Source organism: Rhinatrema bivittatum, chromosome 3 (genome assembly GCF_901001135.1).
Source record: "Rhinatrema bivittatum chromosome 3, aRhiBiv1.1, whole genome shotgun sequence".
NCBI lineage: Eukaryota > Metazoa > Chordata > Amphibia > Gymnophiona > Rhinatrematidae > Rhinatrema > Rhinatrema bivittatum.
The window spans coordinates 534,209,177-534,235,501 of record NC_042617.1 but is presented as its reverse complement, the minus strand read 5'-3'; the positions used below and the strand labels follow the sequence as shown (position 1 = coordinate 534,235,501).

The following is a 26,325-nucleotide window of genomic DNA, read 5'->3' as shown; positions in this document are numbered from 1 at the left end:
AAAAAAACAAACCCCAACCCAAACATCCCCTACTCCTTCGTAGCCCCCTTTCCCTGTGTCTTCCACAGCCCATGTCACCCCTGCTATACCTTTACCCCTTCCATAGCACTGGTGAAAAGGGCAGAATTAATATCTAGTCACTCCTCTTCTGTTGGGGCCTTTATAAAAATGGTGCAGATGGCGCCATATTGTTTTATATCTATGAAGTACTACAGCTGTAAAACAGTACAGCCAGAAAACAAACAATTGCCTCTTTTACTAGAACTATGGAAGTGGCATGTTTTATTTTTATTAAAATTTCACAGCAATTAGAGCACGAGGTTGGCTAATAATGCACACTATTTACTGAAATGAAAAACACAACAATTTGGGGGCGTTTTCAGACCAGTTAGTGATTCATTATGTTTGAATGGAAGCAAATAAGTGGCCATGTTTGGTTGGGACTGCAAATTTGTTTTAAATGATTGCACACCCCTACTATTTTTACTGTAATACTTAGGTGCCTAAGGGGGTCATTTATCAAATCGCGTTAGGGCCCTAATGCCCATGATAACGCCATAAAGCCTGTGATAAATAACGCATCACGAGATGTGTATGCAAATTTAAAGATTTTCCCCAAATGGGAGGAGTTTGGGCAGGGTTAGGGCGGAGCAAATTAAAATAAGGAGTGCTTAGCGTTGCAGTAGCACAATGCAGATTATCACGGTTTTTAATACTGGAAATAACGACACCTTTTTTCCTGGCGTTATGCCATGTGATATGCCCGAAACAGGATTTGCGCTAAAAATTGCATCAGGATACAGTTCAGCTGGGTGCTAAATTTGTCCTGAAATCTCAATGTAAATGTCTGATAAAACACAGAAAAAACAGATTTTTTTTTGGAACCCCCAATCAGCTTTTGAATTTCTTGAAAGATAATATGGAGAAGAGCTCATCAAGAAGCATACCAACCACTCTTCTTCATTGATGATGTAATCTTTTGAATTAGCAATATTTATTATACCTTCAGTCCTTTTAACTATTCTGTGTAACCTACCTAACTTTGGCCTAGATTCATCATTCCTGCGGAATGATGAGCTGCTGTGGAAAAGGGGGGGTGGCAAAAAAAGGGGCGGAGGGAGCTAGTGTGCAGCTGGCCGCATTAAGGCGGTGCGGTTTCGCCTGCCGCGGTGCGGCCGTGCTGCACATTATCGCCCCCATAGCACCACACTAAAAGGTGGTGCTATACTATTTCCCGTGCCAGTGTGCGCAACCTACGCCTGCCCAGAGGCAGGCGCAACTTATTAAACAAAGGTTAGGGGGGGGGGGGGTTTTAAATAGGGCTGGGGGGCGGGTTAGGTAGGGGAAGGGAGGGAAGGGTGGGGGGGGGAAGGAAAGTTCCCTCCGAGGACGCTCTGATTTTGGAGCGGCCTTGGGGGGAATGGGGAAAGCCATCAGAGTTCTCCTAGGGCTCGGCGGCACACAAGGTGCACTAGTGTGCACCCGCTTGCGCACACCGACTCCGGATTTTATAACATGTACGCGGCTGCGCACGCATGTTATAAAATCGGGCGTACATTTGTGCTCGCCGAGTAGCGCGCACAAATGTACCCCCCGCGTGTAGGCTTTAAAATCCGGCCCTATTTGTATAGGGATTTCCTGAAGTAGATATCTTTTTTCTCTTTCTCTTTTTTCTTACTATTGGCATACTCTTCAAAGGCCAATGTAAATGACATTTGTGAGTGTTTAGATACAAAAAAAGAAAAGTAAATTAAATATTTTACAGCACTTTTTCTTAATTGTCCAACCTACCTCGTTAGTCGACAGGACAGTGTCTTCATCCAAGCTTAACACTGCATCTGTCTGAATCATGTCATATGGGAAAAACCGACTGCTCATGGTCTGTAGGAAACAACCACAAGGGGGTAATTGTGTAACTGCCTGCATTAAGGAAGTCAGCAAAAATACACTTAAGTTACACAATTTTCAAAGCAAACGTATGCTAGTATGTTTGTTTTAAAAATTATCCCTTCAAAACCACCTACACACAATTACATCTACTAAAATGTACACAAAATGTTTTCAAGCAAATTATGTGCATACTCTAGTACAGGAGTGGGCAATTCCGGTCCTCGAGGGCTGCAAACCGGTCGGGTTTTCAGGATATCCCTAATGAATATGCATGAAAAAGATTTACATATGACTGAGGCAGAGTGCATGCAAATCTCTCTTGTGCATATTCATTAGGGATATCCTGAAAACCCGACCAGTTTGTGGCCCTCGAGGACTGGAATTGCCCATCCCTGCTCTAGTAGATAGACTTTGCAGATAGACTTTGCGTATTTTAATGCTGATTTTGTATGTTTTTGTATGCTGCTAAGATCATTGGATTATGCAGCATAAATATGCTTTTAAATAAAATAAAATACATAAAAAATAAAATAAAAAAATGTTCCTCCCAACTTCGACCCCAGAAAGGCCTCTTCTCTGTCCAGGCAAACGTATGTGTATACAGGACATACCTGCGTAAGTTTACCCTCATATGAAGCAGGCAATTTTATAACAATCCATATTTATGGATGAAGCATGGTTTTTCCCATGGAAATGCCTTTGAAAATTACCCTCTAAGGGCTGAATTTCCTTAGCCATTTAGCTGCATAAACCCATCATTTATGAACATAAATGGCTGCTACACAGTATCATAGTTGCCTTACAACTCATTAACCAATAACCATCTACACATATGTAAACAGTCAGCGCTGACTGACATGGGAGGAGTGATTTCATAAGTGTATGTTAGATATGTGTAGATGGTTATTGGTTAATGAGTTGTTATGCAACTATCTCAGTTCTTGAGGTTTTAGGTTAATCAGATGGTGTAATCTCAGGTGGCTCTGTTAATTTACTGGGAACTTTCCTGGATGCAAAACCTGTTGCATTATTGTCAAGAAGGGGAGATCGCACTTAAGTTATTGTTCTCACATGGCTGCTTTTATTTACAAAGGAGTCGATATTCCAAAGTTTTGTCTGGCTAATTTTGTGAGTTAGCTAGACTAAATCTGCTGTTTGAAATTGTCTCCCGGCTGACTGGTTAAATTTTATTCAGGCAAATTGCAGCCCACATAAAATATAGTGGGACAAAGAGCGGTGGTGCTGGGGTGTTGCTGAGATGTGATTAAATTATGGCCAGTTAGCACTGATTTTCAGTAGGGGCGTACACGTAATTCTTTTCAAATCATTCTTTTCTTTTCATTTGAGGCTTATTTAGTTTTGTTTTATTTGAAACAAAATAAACAGCAAAATGGCTGAAACAAATGATAAAAGCAACAGATTAAACCAAGACAAAACGAAGAGGCCCCATTCCCCCTTCCCCTCCAAAATAAGGCCCCTCAGCACCATCAAAATTTAAAAAGTGGAGCCCCCCCCTCTCCCCGTATATATTTTACCCTATCCATGGGATCTCCAGAAGTCCAAATAGGGTGGAGCGATGTCCAGTTGCTCCTGCCCAGCCAGGTCTCATGGCTCCGGCCAAGCCAGCACTGAGGCCAGTGCCATTTTGAAATAGTGACCCAGCAGGGCAGGATCGACAGGGGATTAACTCCTAGCCCATTTCAACTTCTGGAACCGCATGGGAAGATGTGTCTGGGGAAGGGGCCTTCAATTTTACAATTTTGACAGCAACAATTTTTTCCTTTTTTTTTTTGTGCCAAGGATAAACCAAAAATTCCTGTTTCATTTCAAACAAAACGACATGCCTAATATTGAGGGTGGAGTATCGGATCGGAATGTCCAGTTAACTTTATCTCACATGGCTGGCTGAATTGTGCCCTTAAAGTTCATATACAGGTTTGCATTAAATAGTACATTTCATACTTCCTCGACTAACATTATTTCCAACTGTTTATGGTTTGATGCAGGCGAATTCACACATCCTCTGTTCACTGGAGTCATCAGATAATCCCTGATTGTTGGTGCTTAATTTGAGGTTTCTTCAACATAAACTCCTGCAGAAGGAAACTTTCAGTCCAAATCCTGGCTGAGACATACAGATGAGCAACAATGTCCCCCCAGCAGGTTGTGGGCTCCTGTTTACCATGACAGACTGGGACCACTGCTGGGGTTTAGGGCAAGCACCTTTCCCATCAGGCAATTATCTTCTTGGGTACCCTTGCCACACTTACCTTGCAACACTACTTTCATGGGGAGAGCTTCTGGGACCACTGAGCGACTTGCTTACTTCCCTGATGGCTTCTCCTAAGAAATCTCTATTTTTTTCTCAAGGGAAACTGGTGTCAGAAATTCTGTACCTTATCAAGCAATTGATTCCTGATTATATAAGACTCTAATTCTCTTATTCATAGACCTGAGACCTTCTCTCTCTCTCTGTTCGTAGTTCATACTCCTCTCCTTGGGTATTGACACCTCTCCCAGGGAATCAGTTGGTTCTAACCTTCTCCCCCCTGCACCTTGCAAGCTGGCTCCAGACTCTTCTTCTCTCTTTTTTTCCTGAGAGAAAATGCTGGATCTTTCTCCTACAGGAGCTAACTTTCAGGCCGATACAGTAAGGAGCGGTAGGAAGAGCTGCGTTAGTGCCGGGCGCACCCGCGTTTGCCGCACGCACAGTCCGGCTCACCTACTGCTCGATACTGTATTAAAATCGCATGCAAATGCAAGCCGCGTCCAAGAAGCGTCCGTGAAGCGTTAGGCCCGCGCAACCCATTTTACTGTATAGGTGCTTTATACAGCACCTATACAGTATCCTGGGTGCGCTGGTACCTGTCATTTCAAATGGCATTTGAAATGACAGGCACCAGGAAGTGGATCCCAACTTTAACCAAAGAAAACCTAAAAACCTAAAATCCCCTCCTCCCGAAGCGACTGGACATGTAAAATATCTAAAACCTAAAATCCCATCCTCCTGAAGCGACTGGACATGTAAAATATGTAAAACCTAAAATCCCCTCCTCCCGAAGCGACTCGACATGTAAAATATGTGAATAAGTGTAACCAACTTACTTTATGTTTCTTTTTCAGTCCTTTCAACCTTCTGCCCCCGCCGGCTGCCCCCCTCCTCCGGAGGGGGCAGCCGGCGGCGAAAGCGGCTTCCACCCCTGCCGGCGAAGACGGACGAACGCACGCCCGTAGTGCACGGGCGCTCAAGCCAATGAAAGCACATGGATGGGCGTGCGTGACGTATGCCGTGACGTCACGCACGCCCGTTCATGTGCTTTCATTGGCTTGAGCGCCCGTGCACTACGGGCGTGCGTTCGTCCATCTTCGCCGGCAGGGGTGGAAGCCGCTTTCGCCGCCGGCTGCCCCCGCCGGCTGCCCCCGCCGGCTGCCCCCTCCAGAGGACGTCAGAGAAGGTTGAAAGGACTGAAAAAGAAACATAAAGTAAGTTGGTTACACTTATTCACATATTTTACATGTCGAGTCGCTTCGGGAGGAGGGGATTTTAGGTTTTTAGGTTTTCTTTTGGGGGAAAGTTTGCCGTCTACATTTACCCCTGCCTCTAACGCAGGGGTAGGGGTAGGCGGTAAATTAGCAGGTTAAACGCGCGGCTAAACTGCAGGTTAAAAAGGCGATAGTCGGGGCGCGTGTTACTGAATGGGGGGGAATAGCTAATCCGATCGTTTACATCTCATATACATGCCGCGGGCGGAAGGGGTTACTCGTTGATTTAAAGAGGCGGTAAGAATGGGTTAAAGGGGATAGTGAATCGCGGGTTGGACTAACGCGGCCAAATTGTGAGTAGAAGGTGGGTTAGAAGCAGTGTAACCGCGGCCGCACTTTACTGTATTAACCTGTTTCAAAGCAAATTACCTGGGTAAAAAAAGCATTTTACCAATGTAAATTGGTTGTCTGAAAACTGGCTTTGATATGGCAAAAAATACATGCACTGTTCGACAATGCACACTCTTTTAGCCACACAGAGAGTAGACCTTTCAGGGGTCACATTTAGGTCAGGAGAGATCGCATTTTCAAATATGTGTGTTATTTTCCCTGGAAAAAGTAACTGCACAAAAAGCAAGATCAAGTGTGCTCACAAAAAATTTCAAAGGGCAAATACACATGTACTTTTCCATTGAGATCTGATGCAAACCCCACAGGTAAAAAGTCCCCTGCAAACTATGTCCCAATGTGGGCAGTTTGGAAAATTGCCTCAATATTGGCTTGTTACAACCCTGGGCCCAATCACATAGAGTCTCACTTTAGGGGTGTTCCTGAGGCATATCTGAATCCCTGCAGACTGGAAATAGTAACCCGCCTGATGGCCTGTACATGAGGAAATTTCAACTAATATTAATTAATGTCACACAAGATGGGCCTATGCATAGTGGAGTAAGCCAACCAGCATGTACATAGACATTAAAAGGTGAATTTTCAAAAGCTACATGTGTAAAACTTAGCATATGCACATATAAAGAGCTTATACTCACGTTCCAGGGTTGGGCCAACATTTATGCAAATAAGTTTCTATTTTGTATGCAATTAATGCATGCAGATTTGGCAGCTTACTTGTATATATTTACACCTGCTTGTTATCTGGAGTAAGTGATCGCAAACATCTTAAAAGTGAAAGACCGAGGGGGGTGGGGGGTCCGGGTGAAATGTGGGAGTTAGGGCAGGAGAGTCTCCATAACCTGCAGATAGACTCGGCAAACTGGTAGACTGATAAAACTGGTAATTTCATTGCCGTGCAAATATTAAGAAATCTCCCAATTTACACTTTTAAAACTCACTTTCTATGAGGACAAGTGGAATCGTAATCCTCACACATGGATGACATTATCAGATGGAGTCCAATTCGGAAAACTTATGTTAAAATTTTTATAAACTTTGATTAGGCACACTGAGCATGCCCTAGCATGTCCTATACCATGTGTCCATGCGGGGTCCCTCTTCAGTCTCTTTTTTTCTACGGAACTGTGAGCCTCGAGGTTTGATTGAGCTCTAAAAACTTGGCTTTTACCTTGTGGATAACATTTTTCACATTTTTTTTTCTTGATCTTTTCTTCCGGTCTGTTGCCAGGTCCCCCTGTAGTGTCCCCAGTCAGGGTTTTTGGCATTCGGGTAAGTTTCTTTTCGCAGTCGGTTCCCCCCATGGTGGCGGTGCCTCAGTGCCCGCCGACCATTGACACCCACTGCCATCATTCCGTCTTCTACCCCTTTGAGTTTGTCCCATCATGGCTATGTCTGCTTTTCGTCGATGACCCCAGTGCCCGAGGACCATATCGATCACCGATCCTCATGATGTCTGCATCCTCTGCCTGGGAGAATCGCATGACATCTGGGGTTGCTGATTGTGCACCCAGATGACCCCAAAGGGACACTGGCTTCAACTCGACAAGATGGATCATCTCTTTGGGTTGAAGAAATCTGAGCCATCAGCATTGGCGGCATCGGCAATGAAGGATCTCTGAGCTGCACCAATGGACACTGCATCATCGACATTGGCGGGATCATCAGTTCTGTTGAGGTTGCTGGTGAATAGGGGCGCTGGAGACCAACCACTGTCGATTTCCTCTGGTTTGAGGATGCTGGGTTCGTCAGCCTTGGCCTCAGCACTGGGGAAGGACTGAGCTGAGCATCGAGGGAAGCGTAAGAAGCATTGACACCGGTCCCCATTGATGCACAGTGCCGGGCATGGGGATACACTGGCTTTTGCCACAATGCCCCTGAAGCGACCCTGTGGCGAGAAGCACCCATCCTCCATCAATGCCCGGGGTTCGTGATGGTCTCCTCTGGTCCTGGTGCCAGTCACCAATCCCCCTTGTGGGTCTGAGGAATATCTGGCCACCCCTCCTTCCTCTCAGTCAGTGTTGGCATCGGCCTGCAACACAAAGGTTACTCGGTTCTGCTTCCTGTCCAAGTTAGATGGCAAACCAGCCTCAGATGCCCTGGCCCGTCAATGGGGCAAGGATCTTCTGTATGTATATCCTCCGATTCCCTTAGTGGCAAAGACTCTTTTGAAGCTTCATGAGAACAGAGGGACTATGATCCTCATAGACCCTCATTGTTGAGACAGGTCTGGTTTTCACTCCTATGTGAGTTGTCCATATGGAAACTGATCAATCTGGGGACTTCCCCAGATCTCATCACGCAAGATCAGGGCAGGCTGCGGCATCCTAACCTCCAGGCCCTGTTACTCACAATCTGGATGTTGAGAGGTTGATTCTGCAGCCGCTTGATCTTTCTGAGGATCTGTCTTGGGTCCTGGTGGCTTTTAGAAAGCCTTCCACTAGAAGATCCGTTTGGTGTGAGCAGAAGGCCCTAGATCCTTTCTCCTGCCCCACATAAAAACTGCTTGATTACTTGCTACACCTTTCAGAGGCTGGCTTAAAATCCAACTCTGTCAGAGTTAATCTTAGTGCAATTGGTGCATACCACCATGGTGTAGATGGTACTCCCATGTCTGTACAGCCTATAATTGTATGTTTCATGTGAGGCCTGTTTCAATTGAAGCCTCCTCTAAGGCCTCCTGCTGTGTCTTGGGATCTCAATGTGTTGTTAGCTCAGCTGATGAAAGCTCCTTTTGAGCCACTGTGCACCTGTGACCTGAAATACTTGATCTGGAAGGTCATATTTTTGGTGGCAGTCACTTCAGCACACAGGGTCAGCGAGCTCCAGGTCTTAGTGACTTATCCACCTTATATTAAGTTTTATCATGACAGTGTGGTCTTGAGTATGCACCATAAGTTCCTGTCTAAGGTGGTGATGGATTTCCATCTTAACCAATCAATCTTCCTGTCAATTTTCTTTCCAAGGCCCCATTCACACCAAGGTGAATGAGCACTGCACATTTTGGACTGCAATCGAACCTTAGCCTTCTATCTGGAGCAGACAGAAGACCATAGACTGTCCACCCAACTTTTTGTTTCTTTTGATAAGAATAGGTTGGGCATTGCCATTGCCAAACAGACACAATTCAACTGGCTAGCAGATTGCATCTCCTATAATGCCCAGGTAGGAGTGCATCTTGGGGAACATGTCAAGGCTCATTCTGACAGAGCCATGGCATTGTCGGTGGCCCACTTGCAAGCAGTTCCCATGGAGGAGATCTGCAACACTGCGATGTGGAGTTCTCTCCACACATTCACTGTTTGAATTACTGTTGGTTAGGGATAGTCTATGCGACAGTAAGTTTGGCCAGTCTATATCCTCCAGAACCTGTTTGATGTGTAGTATCCAACTATCCCAAGTGTTGTTTGGGTTTAGGCTGTCTCCCCTTCTGTTACCAACAGCACCAGTGTTGTTGTGCCCATTGGCACCTGGTTAGGTATCTGTTGGTCCCCTTTTGTGTTGGGGATCACCTGTAGCTAGGGATTCACCCATATGTGAGGACTACCATCCTGCTTGTTCTTTGAGGAAGTAGAGTTGCTTACCTGTAACAGGTGTTCTCCAAGGACAGCAGGATGTTAGTCCTCATGAAACCCGCCTGCCACCCCATGGAGTTGGGTTTCTCCTATTTTTTATTTTATCATAATTCTATGTTACGAGACTAAAGAGAGACCCCGCATGGACATGTGATATAGAGCATGCTGGGCATAAGTTTTCCACATCTGGCTCCATCTGATGATGTCACCCATGTGTGAGGTCTAACATCCTGCTGTACTTGGAGAACACCTGTTACAGGTGAGCAACTCTGCGTTACAGGGAATAAATGCATGTAAATTATGCAGGTAAAATTTCCACATGTATGTTTTTAAGATTAGATATAAAAATACGCAAGTATAGCATTTGTGCGCTACTTATCCATATAAATTCTGATTTATCTAAGTAGGGGTTTGCCACACTTTAGCTGGATAAATTGGAATTTATCCAGATAAATGCAACTACTTACCCTCATGCTGCTGAAACGCTGATCTTGCACAAGCACTTAGCACTTTATGGCCTGAAACTTGCCTGCAAAGACTTTTCCTGATCTGCTGCTGGGCTGCAAGGTCACCAGGAGGTCATGTAATGTCACCTGATGCTGATGATGCATTGCTATAAGAAGGAGGCCCTTAGGCGCGCTTCCACCTGGCGGGCCATCACCTAAGGGCTCGCCAAAGGGCCTGCCCCTTTGTGGGACCTGGTGGAACATTGCAGTGATTGCAGTGAACTATGTTTTGAAATCTGGCTTCCCTATGGAGATGGTTGCATTTGCAGTATGATTAATGTTATATGTTACATTTTTAGGGGTTTTTTTTAAGCTTAATGAATATTCCTGTTTTAACAGGCAGGGGAGGTACTCAGGATTTAGTCTGAGACATGGATACTGCCCAAGGCAGTCAGCATTGATTGCTATTAAACCCATCTCATTAAATGATAATTATCATAAATCAGGGCGATTACTACAGATCCGATATATGAATGCGAGACCTTTACAAAATAAAAAAATGTATGTAACAGATATTATTGAACAGCATAATTTAGATATTATGCTGGTCACAAAATCCTGGCATCAAGAATATGATAAAATCTTATTGAATCAGGTATGTTCCCTGGGTTTTACATATTTGGAGCAATCAGGGGCTCATAAATGAGGTGGAGGTATATTAGACATTTATAGGAAAACTCTCTGTGTTACGGGGTAATTTTCAAAGGAGTTATGCATGTAAATGTAACATACAACTCAAATGCTCAGAACGACGAATTATTTTTGGAAATTATGAGTCACAAGGGTGATCATACAGAACCCTAATTTCCCAATTATCTACACGATTATAATGATGCTTAGATAGTGACCATCATAGCACTGCACAATGATGCCTATTATGATGGTCACTATCTAAGCATCATTATAATTGTGTAGATAATTGGGAAATTAGTGTTCTGTAAATGTAACATGCCATCATAGCAATTTTCAAAAGCTATTTACTTGAGTAAAGTGCACTTACTCGAGTAAAACCTATGGAGAATTCAGCTGCATATATTGTAGCAATTTTCAAAAGCCAACTTACATGAGTAAAGTGCATTTACACATGTAAAACCCAGTTTTATGCTTGTAAATGCTTTTGAAAATCAGGCCCTTAATGCTGATTTTAAGCCTCCTACTGAGGGACAGGAGTGGCCTTGGAAGGAACAGGGAAAGCTTGCGTGCGCCAAGCCCTAGGGGCTTGCGTGCGCCAAGCCCTAGGGGCTTGGCGCACGCAAGCTTTCCCTGTTCCTTCCAAGGCCACTCCGAAATTGGAGCGGCCTCGGAGGGAACTTTCTTTCCGGCACCCCCCACTTTTCCTTCCCTTCCCCTACCTAACCTGCCCCCCCCCCCCGCCCTATCTAAAACCCCCCTTACCTTTATTCACGAAGTTGCGCCTGCCTCTGGGCAGGCGTAAGTTATGCACGCCGGCGATGGCCGGCCTGTGATCCCGGGCACAGCAGCAAATGGCCGCTGGGCCTGGAGGCTCTGGCCCCACCCCAACCTACCCTGGACCATCCCGCCCACGCCCCGTCCCCTTTTTCAAGCCCTGGGACACACGCCCATCCCGGGGCTTGCACGCATCGCCGAGCCTATGCAAAATAGGCTCGGCGCGTGCAGGAGGCTTTTAAAGGGTTACGCGCGTATATTATGTTCGTAACCCTTTTAAAATCTACCCCATACAGCAGAGCTCATTGCTTCAACGGCAGGGGGAATGAAGAAAAAAGGATTTATATTAAGACAACCAACAAGGACTAAATTTCACAGGCTGGGTAAACAAATAAGCGTGGGAGTAGCTTGCTTATTGCGGCGGTTACTACTCCTATCCAATTAGGCTTGATACTTCACTTTTAATGAGCTCCAGCACTGCTCGCTACATCAATGGCAGGGCTGGAAGGAAATTAGAACCAAAAAGTTACCAATAAAGGCCCTGACCTCAACGGTCAGAGTAACAGATAAGTATTAGAAAAATAACTGTGAAAGCTTGCTGGGCAGACTGGATGGGCCGTTTGGTCTTCTGCCGTCATTTCTATGTTTCTATATGATAGGATCCATACTTTCTCCCACATATCTCTTGGGAAATGCCTAGGAACATTCCCTTGACACACCAGCATCCATGGTAACAGAGGGCCCTGCTGGACTGGAAGAGCTAGCAGACTCATGTCAGTCTTTCCCTCTAAATCCCCCTGGAGAATGACCAGATTTTCCCCTCCCACTCTGAGCCCAGGCTTATATTTACATAGGGCACACTATTCCTAAAGTTAATTTCTTCACACATGTACTTAAAGAAAAAAAGTGAAAGCATTGTTATATTCTTCAGTAATATCATAATCCCATCACAATCAAAAGTAGAGGCCAATTCGGGGCCTGGGCCACATATTAAAATATTTATAGACTGCTTCCCCGGACTTCAGAAAGCCTGCCTAAAGTGGTGAATAAAATTAAAACACAAAAACTACATAAAATGCAATACAAAATAATAAAACAAATATAAAAACAAACAAAAAGGTCAGTTAGACAAACAGAAGGACTGCATCAAATATCAGGAATACTTTACCTATCCCATCTTGCAACTCATTTTATAGCAGTAAGTTATGCCCTTATTCTCTAAAACTAAGCAAGTTCTGAACATGATCAATGCCAAGTATTTGCAGATTTCTTTTCAAAAAGATAATTGATTTACGTAGCAAATTTCTTGTAGATTTGGTTGGACACTTAGGGGTAGATTTTCAAAGGGTTACGCACTTAACCCCCGAAAACCTACCCCTACGTGCGCCGAGCCTATTTTGCTTAGGCTCGGCAGTGCGTGCAAGCCCCAGGACGCGCGTATGTCCCGGGGCTTTCAAAAATGGGCGGTCCGTGGGCGGTCCGGAGGTGGGGCTGGGGGGCGTGGTGGTGGTCCGGGGGTGGTCCGTGAGTGGTTCCGAGTCCTCTGGCACAGCGGCCTGTGCCGGGGGATGGCGCACCGGCAGCCAGCCTGCGCGTGCAAGTTATGCTTGCCTCGGGTAGGCGTAACTTTTGAAACAAAGGTGGGGGGGATTTAGTTAGGGCTGGGGGGTGGGTTAGATAGGGGAAGGGAGGGGAAGGTGGGGGGGGGGGGCTGAAAAAAAGTTCCCTCCAAGGTCGCTCCGATTTCGGAGTGGCCTTGGAGAGAACGGGGAAAGCCATCGGGGCTCCCCTCGGGCTCGGCACATGCAAGGTGCTCATGTGTGCACCCCCTTGCGCGCGCCGACCCCGGATTTTATAACATGCGTGCGTGCAATTGGGCCGCTCAAGATGAGACGTCACGACGTTTGGCTTCACGGCATGTGACGTCACGTCTTGAGCGGCCAATTGCACGCACAGGGGCCGCTTTTGCCCGTGCGATGCATCTATCTTTGCGGGCAGCTGGAGGCAGGGGAGCCATGTCCGTCGTCGCCGATGTCCGTCTCCGAAGGGGGGGCTGCAAAAAAAGTAAGTCGCTTCATTGCTTTTCACTGCAGGTCCTCTCTCCCCTCCTCCCGAAAAGCAAGGCTGCTTTTCGCGCCTTGCTTCGGGAGGAGGGGAGAGAGGACTGGCAATCCCGAGCGTAGGATTGCCTGTCCTCTAATGCAGGGGTAAGGGTAGGCGGTAAGTTAGCAGGTTAAACGTGTGGCAAAACGGCAGGGTAAAAAAGCGATAGTCGGGGCGTGCGTTACTGTATGGGAGGGAATAGCTAATTCGATCGTTTACATGTAATATACATGCCGCGGGCGGAAGGGGTTACCCAGTGATTTAAGGACGCGGTAAGAGTAGGTTAAAGGGGATTGTGTATCGCAGGAAGGGCTAACGCGGCCAAAAAGTGGGTAGAAAGCGGGTTAGGAGCAGGGTAACCGCGGCCGCACTTTACTGTATTGACCTGTATATGAGGTTACTATACCAATTTCACTGAAATCAGTTTCTGTTTGGCCTTTACTGAAAAAAACAGGGATGGACCTATTGGGGGTTCGAAGTGAACTATATTGCCCTAAAGAAGCCTTTCTCTGGCAAAACATGCTGGGCATTGTTTGAATGAATGTAGTTCAGTTTTGTGGAAGTTCCTGTTTTTTATGACCTTCTGAGACTGTTTCCAGTAAGTATGGCTTCTGTTTGTGCACCATCATATTAAGAAGTATTTGTTTTGTTCCTGTTGCTCTTTGTTGATTGATTTCAGTGTTCAATAATTTGGTCCATGCATCTTTTTTCTTCCTCTGGAATTTTTCCATGTGAAGATTTGGAAGAAACCTTTGCTTTACTATTAAAAGATTGCAACTTGTAAGAACTTTATATTGCTTCATTTTTATTCAGCATTGGACATTATTATTACATAAGGAGCTTTGCTGGGATTCTGTGTTCCAGTCTGGTGTTTTAAGTAAAAGAAGAAATTTTTATTATATGTATGATATTTTGTGATGTCTTAGCTTGGTTTTGTTTTGTGTTGTTTGTTTTTGTTTTGTATGTCTGTCTTGTGGGCCCTAGACAGTATCTTTTCGATTGATTTTCTATATAGGGGTAATCATTTGTAGCTATTTTGATTTTTATAATTTGTTTTACATTTGATTTATTTATTAGTTGTTTTTTTAATTGATATATTTTGCTTTGTATTTTGATTAAAGACATACACTTATTTTTTTAATTGGTACAAGTTTTCGCTTGGTTATTATAAGATTTTTTGTTTTTCATTTTACATGTTGTCCTGATCCTTGCCAATGGTAAAGGTAGTTTTGGAGTTCCCTCCCAATTTCAAGATTCAGGATTCTCTAATTCAATTTAGATGATATACTTTAATGTCCCATAAGTCATACCCTTGTGTTAAGCACATATCACTTGTCCTGATGAATAGAAGTTACTCTTTATTTCTTAATCTTTCTCCTCACTATTCATGATACCTGAAGTATATCTCTCCATTCCTTTCTTCGCTATCCAGGGGCTACTTTGTGGTTAACACTGGTTGGATGCCACTGGTCTTCTTTGAAGTCCAACTCCTCCTCCTCCACAGAATAAATGAGGATTCATTCCTTCAATGATCTTTGATGGGTCCTTGGATCTGTTGGATGAGAAGCTCCTACTCTCCTTTTAGGTAATAGCACTGAGTCCCATGGCCCTTGGGCACTCAGGCAAAGGGTAAAAATAAACAAATTTCAAAAGGTAACCCAAAATGAGGAAAGAGAGGTGGAAGGAACTTCTTTCTCCAAATAAAAGGGTTATAAGCTGAATTCTTTAAGAGGGCAAAAGGTATCTTGTCTTCTATGCCATCCCAAGTTTCTTTCTAAGAAACACACATGTCCTTTTCCCAAAAAGAAACAAAAGAGGGGAGAAAGCATATGAGCGTGCTACCTCTAGAAAGGGCAATCCATGCCTCAAAATGCTACCTTGGGATTTTATAGCCAAGCATTCCACCATTGCTTTCCTCCTCATGGAGGAGCTATAACACAACAAACTTCTACTTCTGTTCCCCTATTAACATGGGACAATCCTTTTAGCATAGATGTACATAGGCTTTTTACATTTACCAGAAAATAAAAGTTCTGTTTTAGAATATATTTTGGAGTGAGTTCCATTTTTTTGGTAATTGCGGGATAAAACAAGAAGAATATTACTGTCAGAGTGGGTCATAGATGGGATCCTCAGTAAGTGAACCCTTTCCAGCTATGGGCATTTGCACACCCTCCTAGCCTTTGGGCCTGGTCCACTACACCAGTGGTTCTCAACAGGTGTGTCGGGGCACACTTGTGTGTTGCGAAGTCCTGGGAGGTGTGTCGCAGGGCCAGCAGATGGCTGCCTCCTTATCAGCACAAGTGGGAGTTGGTTAACTTCTCTTACATTGGGCCTGATGGGAGGCTACTCTCACCTCCTTCTCTTCTTTCTGGCCCAGTGGAAGGCTGTTTCCTCCTTCACCCAGATCTGATGGGATGCAAACTTTATCTTCCCTTGCTGAGTCTGGGAGTGATGCTGCTGCTGATCTCTTCACCCTGTGAAGGGTGGGGGAAAGGAGGGTGGGGATGCTGGGAAGATGAAGGTGGAATGGAGAGGGAGTGTGGGGGCTGCTGAGCAGGAAAGGGTGGGAAATAGGAGGTCAGGTTAGCTGGGCAGGGAGGGAGATGGGATGAAGGGGTAGGGAGAGTCAAGCAGGGGAGAGAGGGAGTACAGGGAAGAGGATGTGGGGGGTGAGGAATGCTGGGCAGGGATGTGAGTGTGAGCAGATGATTGAAAGGGGGGTAATTGGGAAAGTGAAGGATGATGGAGGTATGGAAGGGGAGTAACAGGGTGCAAGAGCCATAATATGTCAGTTTTGGGAATGTGCATTTCTTCTATCCTTGTACTTTGTTTAGTGTAGGAGGATATATATTTCTGTTTCTAACTCTCCAGTTTTGCACTGCAGGCAGTGTCTTTTTTGAGGTTTCCATTCCAGTTTTTGTCTCCATATTTGTAATTTGTGATCTTTTATTCTGTATTTGGTGAAGGTCAGATCTGTATGGGTGACTAAGGTGAGGTATTTTACTAGTAGGTAGGGATTTGTATCAATCTTCTTTGTTGTGTTTTCTCATTCCCAATAGGACATGCATTGGTGCTGCACTGCTGCCTTTTCATAGGAAGGGCTATTGCTGTCTGAATTTTTGGAGTTAGTGTTGCAGTGGTATAGAAGGTATGCTACACATGTACTGAGGTTTTTTTTTCAGGATTTATATTTTACAATGCTCCTGGTAGTAAGGGAGTTTGTGTTTGACTTACTGAGATAGCACCAGAATCAGAATATCTATTTTTTATAGTGAGTTGTGTTTGAAATATCCTAGTTCTGCTCTGCATCCATTGATTAGGGAGGGGGGGGGGGGGGGGAGGCGGATTCCTGTGGATGCAGGGTATATGTTTACATTTAGCCTAGTGATAATCAAATGTTCAATGTGTCATGCCTGTAAAAATGATCTGCCAGGTTTGTCCCAATAGAGAAAAGGATGAGAACCACTGTACCACACCATCTGCTTGACCCATGTTCTCTCTGAACCCTTCCCAAGAGACTGTCACTTGGGTGACCCAGGTGCTAAATCTTCTCACATTTTATGTGCCCCATTATTTGGATAGAGCTATATTAGCCTTTTTATTTCAAACATGTTTTACTTTTATTGTTAAGGCCTCAGTATTCAAAGCTGAAAGACAATGTACAAAGCCAGATAAGAGTTAATCAGCTAACTTACAAGGGATATTCAGCAGCATTTAGCCGGATAACTCATATCCGGCTAAGTTTAGACCTGCTATTAAACAGGTTTAACTTATCCATCTACTGTAGGCAGATAAATCCAAATATCAGCACTTATCTGGCTATGATAGATGGATAAATAGCTCTTCTCCAATTCGCCCATTGCCTGCCCATTCGATATCAGGTTATCTGTTTAGCCTGATAAGTACAAATACAGAATAAGTGATCACAGACTAGAAATAGAAAGATGTAGACAAAAACGGAATTGGAAACCTCAAGAAACCAGTCTCTGCATGCAGTGCAACACTGGAGAAATAGAAACAGAAATGCATTTCCTCCAGTGCTATGCAAAATACAAAGATGTAAGAAATGCACATTTCCCAAAGCTAAAAAGGAAAACCCAAGACTTCCTCCAAAAGAATGAGCAGAAAATACTCTGTATAATCTTGGGGGAAAACAGGAGAATCAACAGCTATAGCAGCAAAATAAGTGGTATCCTGCCACCAGGCCAGAAATGAAGCCTGACCAGGGGACAATGCAGACGAGCACTACAACTTGAGATGTCCCTCAAGCTGCACTTTCTGTAGCCTGTATCTTTACTTGACTTATTTTGTAATATTTTTCCTTTCTTTTCTTACCCTTTTATTTTAATCATTCTGTATATTACTTTGGTAACATATGTAAAACTGTCATGCCAAAACGAGTTATTTGAATCCAAATCTGAGTATATATTTATCCTATCTACCAGAGTCATAGGAAGGTGGGAAACAGAGTTATATTAGAAAAAGTGAAAGAGGGGAAAAAAGGAGATAGAGAGGAGTTTAAGGCAAGAAAGAAAAGGAAAATGAGAAATATAGAGAGAGTGATAGGAAATCAAAGTTGGTGTATAAAAGGGAGGAAATGAAAGTGAGTTCATGGCCTGTTGAGATTGCATTGGAGCTCACTATAATAGCTACAAAGCCCAGCTTCTCCCTCCATTATGTCTCATCCTCACTGGTCTACATCAATTTTGCTGACTACAAGATAACATGTGATCTTTATGTATTTTAGTGTGATGAATCCAAAAATCACATCCATTTCCTCCAATCACATCCAGTTTTTCCGCAAAACGCTGTCTACTCATAAACTCTTATAGCAATAACGTAACATTATTATTTAGATATGCTGAATATGCAAAAGATAATTAGGGCCGGATTTTAAAAGCCCTATGCGCACCGGGCCTATTTAAAAAAGGCCCGGCGACGCGTGTAAGTCCCAGGGCTTGCAAAAAGGGGCGGTCCAGTGGGTGGGGTGAGTAGTCTGGGGGTGGAGCGTGGGCGGGGCCAGAGGCCTCCGACACAGTGGCCATATGCCGCTGTGTCAGAGGATTGTGTGCCAGCAGGCTGCCAGTGTGCGCAACTTGTGCCTGCCCAGAGGCCGGCGCAAAAGGTAAGACAAAGGTCAGGGGGGTTTAGAGTAGGGCTGGGGGGGAAGGGGTGGTAAGGTCAGGCTATGGGGAAGGGAGGGAACGAAGGGAAGGCAGCGAGGCTCGGTGCACCCCCTTGTGCATCGCCAACCCCCGATTTTATGACCAAGACAAACCTTCGGCACCACATAAAGGGCCGGATTTTCAAAGGGTTATGCGCGTAAATGGTCATACGCGCGCTTGGCCTATTTTCAAAAGGCCCGGCGATGCGTGTAAAGCCCCGGGACTGAATGAAAGTCCCGGGACTTTACTAAAGGGGCGAGGCGGGCCGGTCCCGGGGCAGGGGTGGGGTCAGAGGCTCCCGGCACAGCGGCCATTTATTGCTGTGTGGGAGATCACACGCCGCAACTTACTTCAGCCCCATGGCTGAAGTAAGTTTTAAAACAATAATCAAAAAAAGAAAAAGGTAGGGGGGCCTCGGAGGGAACGGGGGAAGGCAGCGTGGCTCAGCGTGGGCTCGGCGCGCGCAAGGTGCAGAATTGTGCACCCCCTTGTGCACGCTGACCCCCGATTTTATAACTTCTGCGCGCCTGTGTGTGCAAGTTATAAAATCAGGCGTCCATGTGTGCGCTCCGGGTAGCGTGCGCACATGTACACCCGCGCGCACCTTTTAAAATCTACCACAAAGTGTGCAGGACGTGTGTTGAAAACCTGAGACAGTGGACTAAAGGTCAGAGAAAAGGTCTCAGCTTCGGAGTTCCAATGGTGTGGCGAGAGCCCCAAAACCATTGGAGAGAAAATTTCTCCCTAACAATTAAAATTTACACAACTATTGCTCTCTTGGTTAGACGATAGACTCGTTTTTTTGCATGAAACAAATATATTATGTGCTATCGCTTCTTCAGAACTTCTTATTACCCTTGATATTTGACTTTAATCAAACATGTCTCATTTGTGAAAAAATTTGACGTATTGCATATTTTTTTTATTTCATATGTGGAATCAGCACCTTTCATTTGGTTAAAATCAGCAAAAATAATTAGGCCAGCAGAAAACTTTTTTTTCAAATGTAGTTTATTATTCATCATTTGTCTAGCGCTGCTTTAGTTCTCTGTCACTCTGCTTCTCTGTCCCTACCTTGCTTTCTCCTTCAATGACAGTGATAGGCACTGGGGTAGAGGGCCACTTGTTTTTTGGAGGTAAGGGCTTCTCGCAGTTCCACAACACAATGATCTGTATAGGAAACAAAAAAACACAAGGCATCAATAAATGCACAGCACAGGAAATGACATAAGAAAAGCAATTATTCCTAAAGACCAAACAAAGCTCTTCAGTAATTAGAACTAGGGATGTGAATCGTTTTTTGACGATTTAAAACAATCGTCAGATATATTTTAAATCGTCAAAAATCGTTAGAGCCGCGATACAATAACAATTCCCCCGATTTATCGTCAAAAATCGTAAATCGGGGGAGGGGGGGGGAGGGCAGGAAAACCAGCACACCAAAACAACCCTAAAACCCACCCCGACCCTTTAAAACAAATCCCCCACTCTCCCGAACCCCCCCAAAATGTTTTAAATTACCTGGGGTCCAGTGGGGGGGGGGGGGGGTGTCCCGGCGCGATCTCCCACTCTTGGGCCATGGCTGCGTTAAGAGAAATGGCGCCGGTGGCCCTTTGCCCTTACCATATGACAGGGCAAAGGTAGCGCCGGTGCCATTTTGGTTCCTGTGACCCGACGTCACGAGTGCAGGAGATCGCTCCCGGACCCCCGCTGGACCCCCAGAGACTTTTGGCAAAATGGCGCCGGCGCTACCTTTGCCCTCACTATGTCGACATAGTGAGGGCAAAGGTAGCGCCGGCGCCATTTTGAATATTGGCAATACGGCCCGAGTGCAGAAGGTCGCTCCCGGACCCCCGCTGGACGTTTGGCAAATCTTGTGGGGGTTAGGAGGACCCCCCAAGCTGGCCCTGATGCGGCCGGCTGCATACTTTCACCCCCGCCCCTTTTTTTTCCCCATAGTCCATCATTCCACTATATTTATAGCGCAATGATGAATCCCAGGGTAAGTTAGCTGGATAGAACTGAAAATCAGCTAAGTTAGGAGGATAGCTGAGGCCCACCCTGAAATGCCTCTTGTTTTATCTGGCTAGATTTTAGTCAGATAATGACTGATCTGGCTAAAATCTAGCCAGATAAGTGGTTCAATATTCAAAAACTTGCCATTTAGATGGACAACTTTTGAGTTTTCCAGATAAATGGCTTTGTATATTGACCTCCTTTAAGTCATCATACTTTGGAAGGTGAAAAAGAACGGGTAAAATTCAACTTGACTAGGGATGAATTTTTTTGCCATTAGACAATTGTGGGATGATAAATCTATTGTAATATGACCCACTGAAAAAGGTGGAGGTGTAGTGGTATTGGATGAGAGTATGTATACCTGGGAAGCCAATCAACAATTGAGTCATATAGAGATTTATAAAATATTGGCTTATGATCCCACTTTGAACCTTCAACTTGAAATGAAACAAAATTTAGATCAGGCTTTCTACACTCATTTATTGCATCGGCCCCTACGTTTGTACCTGAGGCAATAGAGAGTATGAAGAGCAGATTATGGTTAGGCAGTGATTTTCAAAGGGAACGAGAAGTAGACAGAAAACAGGTTCAGTATGATAGGTATTTGGTTTGTGATAATGTGTTAACTATTCAACAATTTTCCCATAGGAGTCTTTCTCATCTATATATATTGCCAGGTTATTTCTCCTGCAAATCAAGATGTGTTATATTTGCTGTGATATGCCTATGCTCTTACATTTGCATCGGGCAAACTAAAAGAGAGATTAGACAGAGAATCATGGAGCATAGCAGCAGCAATTGGACATTAAAAGAAAATGCCCCGTTAGTATCTCATTGGAGTTCAGCATCACACACGATGGACGTTGGAAGATTTTTTGTGATTAAACAATTGGACATTACCCATGGGGTGACATTTCTCGAAGATTGAGACAATGTGAACAGCGTTTCCTCTATAATTGGCATACATTGACACTGTTTGGTCTTAATAATGAAATAGAGTGGTCGGCATTTATGTAATTCATAGATTCTTGTTGCTGATTGGGCTTGCAGATTTAAAAGTGGAAGTTAAATATGTGGGATACTTTTACGTTTGTTCATTGATGTATGTGGCGTTTCCAGCCCCTTGTTGTAACCCTTGTAAATATGTTCCCTTATCTACATATTAGAGATGTGAATCGTGTGATCGATCGTCTTAACGATCGATTTCGGCTGGGAGGGGGAGGGAATCGGATCGTCACAGTTTGGGTTTTTTAAATATCGTGTAAATCGTGTAAATCGAAAACCGGCACACTAAAACATCCCTAAAACCCACCCGACCCTTTAAAATAAATCCCCCACCCTCCCGAACCCCCCCAAAATGCCTTAAATTACCTGGGGTCCAGTGGGGGGGAGGGGAAGGGGGAGGGCGGGAAAACCGGCACACTAAAACAACCCTAAAACCCACCCCGACCCTTTAAAATAAATTCCCCACCCTCCCGAACTCCCCCAAAATGCCTTAAATTACCTGGGGTCCAGAGGAAGGGTCCCGGTGTGATCTTTTACTCTCGGACCTCCAGTGCGTTGAAGAAATGGCGCCGGCGCTACCTTTGCCTTGTCATATGATAGGTCAAAGGTAGCGCCGGCGCCATTTTGTTTTTTGTCCCCCGACGTCAGGAGCGTAGGAGATCGCTCCTGGACCCCCGCTGGACCCCCAGGGACTTTTGGCCAGCTTGGGGGGGCGAAAATGGCGCCGGCCGTACTGCAACACGATTCGACTGGGTTCAGGGTTCGGGAGGGTGGGGGATTTATTTTAAAGGGTCGGGGTGGGTTTTTAGGGTTGTTTTAGTGTGCCGGTTTTCCCGCCCTCCCCCTTCCCCTCCCCCTTCCCCTCCCCCTTCCCCCGATTTACGATTTTTTGACGATAAATCGGGGGAATTGTTATTGTATCACGGCTCTAACGATTTTTGACGATTTAAAATATATCGGACGATATTTTAAATTGTCAAAAAACGATTCACATCCCTACTACATATTCTCTCCATTTTAGTTCCACTTTTTCAGGCTCACTGTTAGTCTCTTACCTCTTGCTTTTTAGTTTGTCCCCCCCCTCCACCCTGTTCTTTGTAATTTCCACCTTCTGTTAAGATGTAAACCGATATGATGTGTATTTTAATGTCAAAAAGCTGTTATAAATAAGGCACACGAAGCAACGGATTATCTGGTCTGCCTATGAATAGTTTGTAAGCAGGGCTGGCGGAATCACTAGGCGAACTAGGCCTGGGCCTAGGGCGCTGACCATTAGGGGGCATGAGCCATGTGAGGCTGCAATCGGCAGGCCATGAGCACAGTACCCAACCTGGGATGGACGTAAGGCAGAAGGTGCTTAGGGTGCCCAATTCCCTTGCACCGGATCTATTTGTAAGTAGTATTTAAGAAGAAATTTGGGGCCTCATTTTCCAATATCGCATGTGATACCAAAAAGGGGTGTACCTTATGCTAATAAGCATGTGTATCGCAAATTGCTATGCGAAAGGCTGTTATCGCAAGTTGCGCTATTAGCCCAATTTGGGCTACATTGCCAGTATATCGCAGTTCACAATGGAGAGAGAGAGAGAGAGAGCAAGGTTCTCTCAACCTAGCTTGATGGACTCTCTACCTGGGTAACATCAAGCTAGGTGGAGAGAACATTGCACAAATCTCATCTTGGAGTGAGTTTCCTCACTCCATAGGTCATCAAATCTTCACAAGAGACCACTGTTCTGTTCGTATGTCTCATGTTGAATGTGAAAGTGGCCCCTAACCCCCTACACTAATACTTAAACCTCACCTCGAGTTACTAGGTAGGCCTCCCATAGGGATACAAATACCTGTCTAGGGAAGAGACACTATGGCAAGTCTCTCTCTCTCTCTTTCTCTCTCTTTCTTTCTCACCTCATGAACCACAATAAACTCTTATTGGCCTGTAACGCAAATGAAAGAGGTGTAGTTAGGAGCAGCACTAACAGTGCGGCTAAGCATTTGCAAATCGCATTAACTGCTGTTATCGTGCCCGGTAACTCCTTGGAAAATGAGGCCCTTAGTTGTTATATTAAGTATATTTAAATGTAGTGATCTTTGATGTTTTTATGCTTCCATTTCTTAGATATTTTGAGAGAGCCAATAAATTAGTAACATGGAATACTAAGTGTTTTTCTGGTTCCATATCAGTGGTATATTTGACATTCTTGAGTAGGATATATGAATTTGAGGTATGTGTTTATGGCACATTTATGCTTTAGGAGTTTTGGTGACAAACAGTATGGCCCACTAAGTATTATTGTGGTTATAGGGAAATTGCCTCCTGAGGAATCCCAGTTGGGTGAAACGAGGGTCCCTTGTCGGGCAGTTTTGAAACATCAGCAGGACTGGGACCAACTGAGACATCAGCAAAGATTTATGAAGGAGAAGAGCCTTTGAACGGCCTTTGAAATTACCGTACCTGCCGAGGATACTTCTTGGAAGTCACTATACTTTTTTGGTTTAATATGTATGAATGTGAATGTGTATGAATTGGGTGTGTTATGATGTGAACAAAGATAGATTTAAATTTATGTGGAGTTGTTTTAAACATTTGGAATATATAGATGTGAGTTGAGAGATTATATCATGATGAGAAGATTGTACCTCATATCATATGTTAAAATATTATAATTAGAATATGTTTTTTGGACATCTTTGCAATTTATATATGTGCGGATAATATAATTTTCTATGAAAGAACGTCACTATAATAAAATTTGTATGTTTTTTCACTATTTGTGAATATTTTGTGATCGCTCTCATTATGTTGTATAAATATTTTAAACCTGAGTGTAATTTACCTGTTCAATCCTATTTTTGTATATTGATCTCCAGGTGTTCAGTGTTGATTTCCAGCACTGGGCTCCTACATTAGGCGCTTAAAGTTAGGACCCTCAAGTTAAGATCATGGGCCTATATTAAATGAAATTTCATAGGTACCTAACATAGGGGCATATATTTGAGCACTTAGCACTCTTCGAATATTGAACTCTAAACAAATAAAGTAACAGAGGTCTGGATCTCTCATCTATCCAATTACTCACCGATTCATGATGCATCCCATCTATCCACCTTTCCATGATCTATCTGTCTACTTATCTATTCATCTGTTAGCCAATTATATATCCATTTTCTTAATCATTTCATTAACCTCATCCTTCCATCAATCTAGTGTTCTTTTCTGTCTGCCCACATATTTCATCAACACATACCATCCATCTCACTCACGCTTATTCTATGAATCTAATCCATCAACCTATCTATCTGGTCATACATTTTGCTCAGATCTGCAGGCAGCATGTACAGCAACGAAGCAGTAATTTGGTGGTTGGCAGCTTTATTCATCATGCTTCCTACAAACCTAACCTTTTATTCATCCATTCCATGAACCTATCATTCACCTCTCCTATCCACCCACTAACTTATTCATCATTCATCACCACTCACTTATCCTTCCATTAAACCATTTATCATACACATGCAACTTTTCCACCAAATCTGCTTATCATCTATGACACTTGTGTATCTTTTATGTATCCATGATTCCCGTCCCATCAACCAAAGCATGCATTCATCCATTGTTTTGGCATTTTATCCATCATCCAACTCAACAATCCAAAAACCCATTCAAAAATCATCTACTATCACCCACTCATTTATTCATTATCTATCTGCTCACAGATCTATACAGCTGTATATACTACATTTTACTCACTTTAACATCTGTATTTCTCACTATCTATCCACATTTTCACCCTCAATTCTTCACTGCTTTCTACCGATCATTTGTGTGCTGTACTGTCCATGTTACTTCCCTCCTTCCTCTTTTTCTATCTCACTGGATAACACTGTCATACTCCCCTTGGTCTTCAACCTTGGTGTCATCTTTGACTCCTTTCTCTCCTTCTCTGTGCACATTCAAAACATTGTTAAAATGTGTTTCTTTCTGTATAATATCACCAAAATTCACTCTTTCCTTTCTGCACACTAGGACCAGCTTAACCATTAAGCAGATTAGGTGATCATTTGGAGAATTAGTTTTTGGCAAGCTGCATTGAACATTAGCAGTCACAGCAAAACCATATGTCTTGACAGCCACACAAACTCACAGAACTATCAGCGCTTTTCATCAATTTGTCTTCATATCTTTTTTGTGTACAAATAAACTCACACTACACAAGTACTGTTTTTCATATTTTTATTTATTTTTGTGTTTTAGATTTTATGGTTTTTTTTAATGGCTTGACTCATCTTGGGATTGATGCAATGAAACCCATGCTAAAACTGTAGTTAGATTGTAGCTTGGTTTTTATTTTATGAACTCGCTAAAGTGAGTGGTCCCCACAGAATACAGTAAGCTAATGACATGCTGATAGACCACATGTAAAAAAAGCACACTAAATTGTTTTAATCCGTGGCCATTTTGCATGTCATAAGCTGAAAACCAGCACAAAAGAAGAAGAAAAACAACTCTTCCTCTGTCCTCCTACTTTGGCCTGATGTCAGACCAGGCTGGCCTGACAAGTCCTGTCCTCCCCTCCCAAGCAGGCTGATCCTGCCCCCACCTTAAAAAAAAACTTGGCTGGGGCTGGGGCCAAACTTTCCCAAACTCCCGAATCCCTTCAAGCATGCTGAACCCCTCATCTTTAAAAGAGAGTCAAGCCAGGTCTGGTCAGGTTGGGTCACATCAATCTATTGGTCCAGTCTAGTCTAGTAGGCCCTCCCAGA

At 44.0% G+C, this 26,325-nt stretch overlaps 1 protein-coding gene across 1 annotated transcript in view; it reads right to left on the bottom strand.

Moving 5' to 3' along the window:
- Positions 1–26,325, bottom strand: part of LOC115088644 (exostosin-1-like) — a 109,947-nt gene that overhangs the window by 23,388 nt on the left and 60,234 nt on the right. The window contains exons 7-8 of the mRNA XM_029596906.1: positions 19,615–19,710; positions 1,792–1,881 (exon numbers count right to left, since the gene is read on the bottom strand). Coding sequence (XP_029452766.1) covers positions 1,792–1,881; positions 19,615–19,710 — 186 coding nt within the window. The remainder of the gene's footprint in view (positions 1–1,791; positions 1,882–19,614; positions 19,711–26,325) is intronic.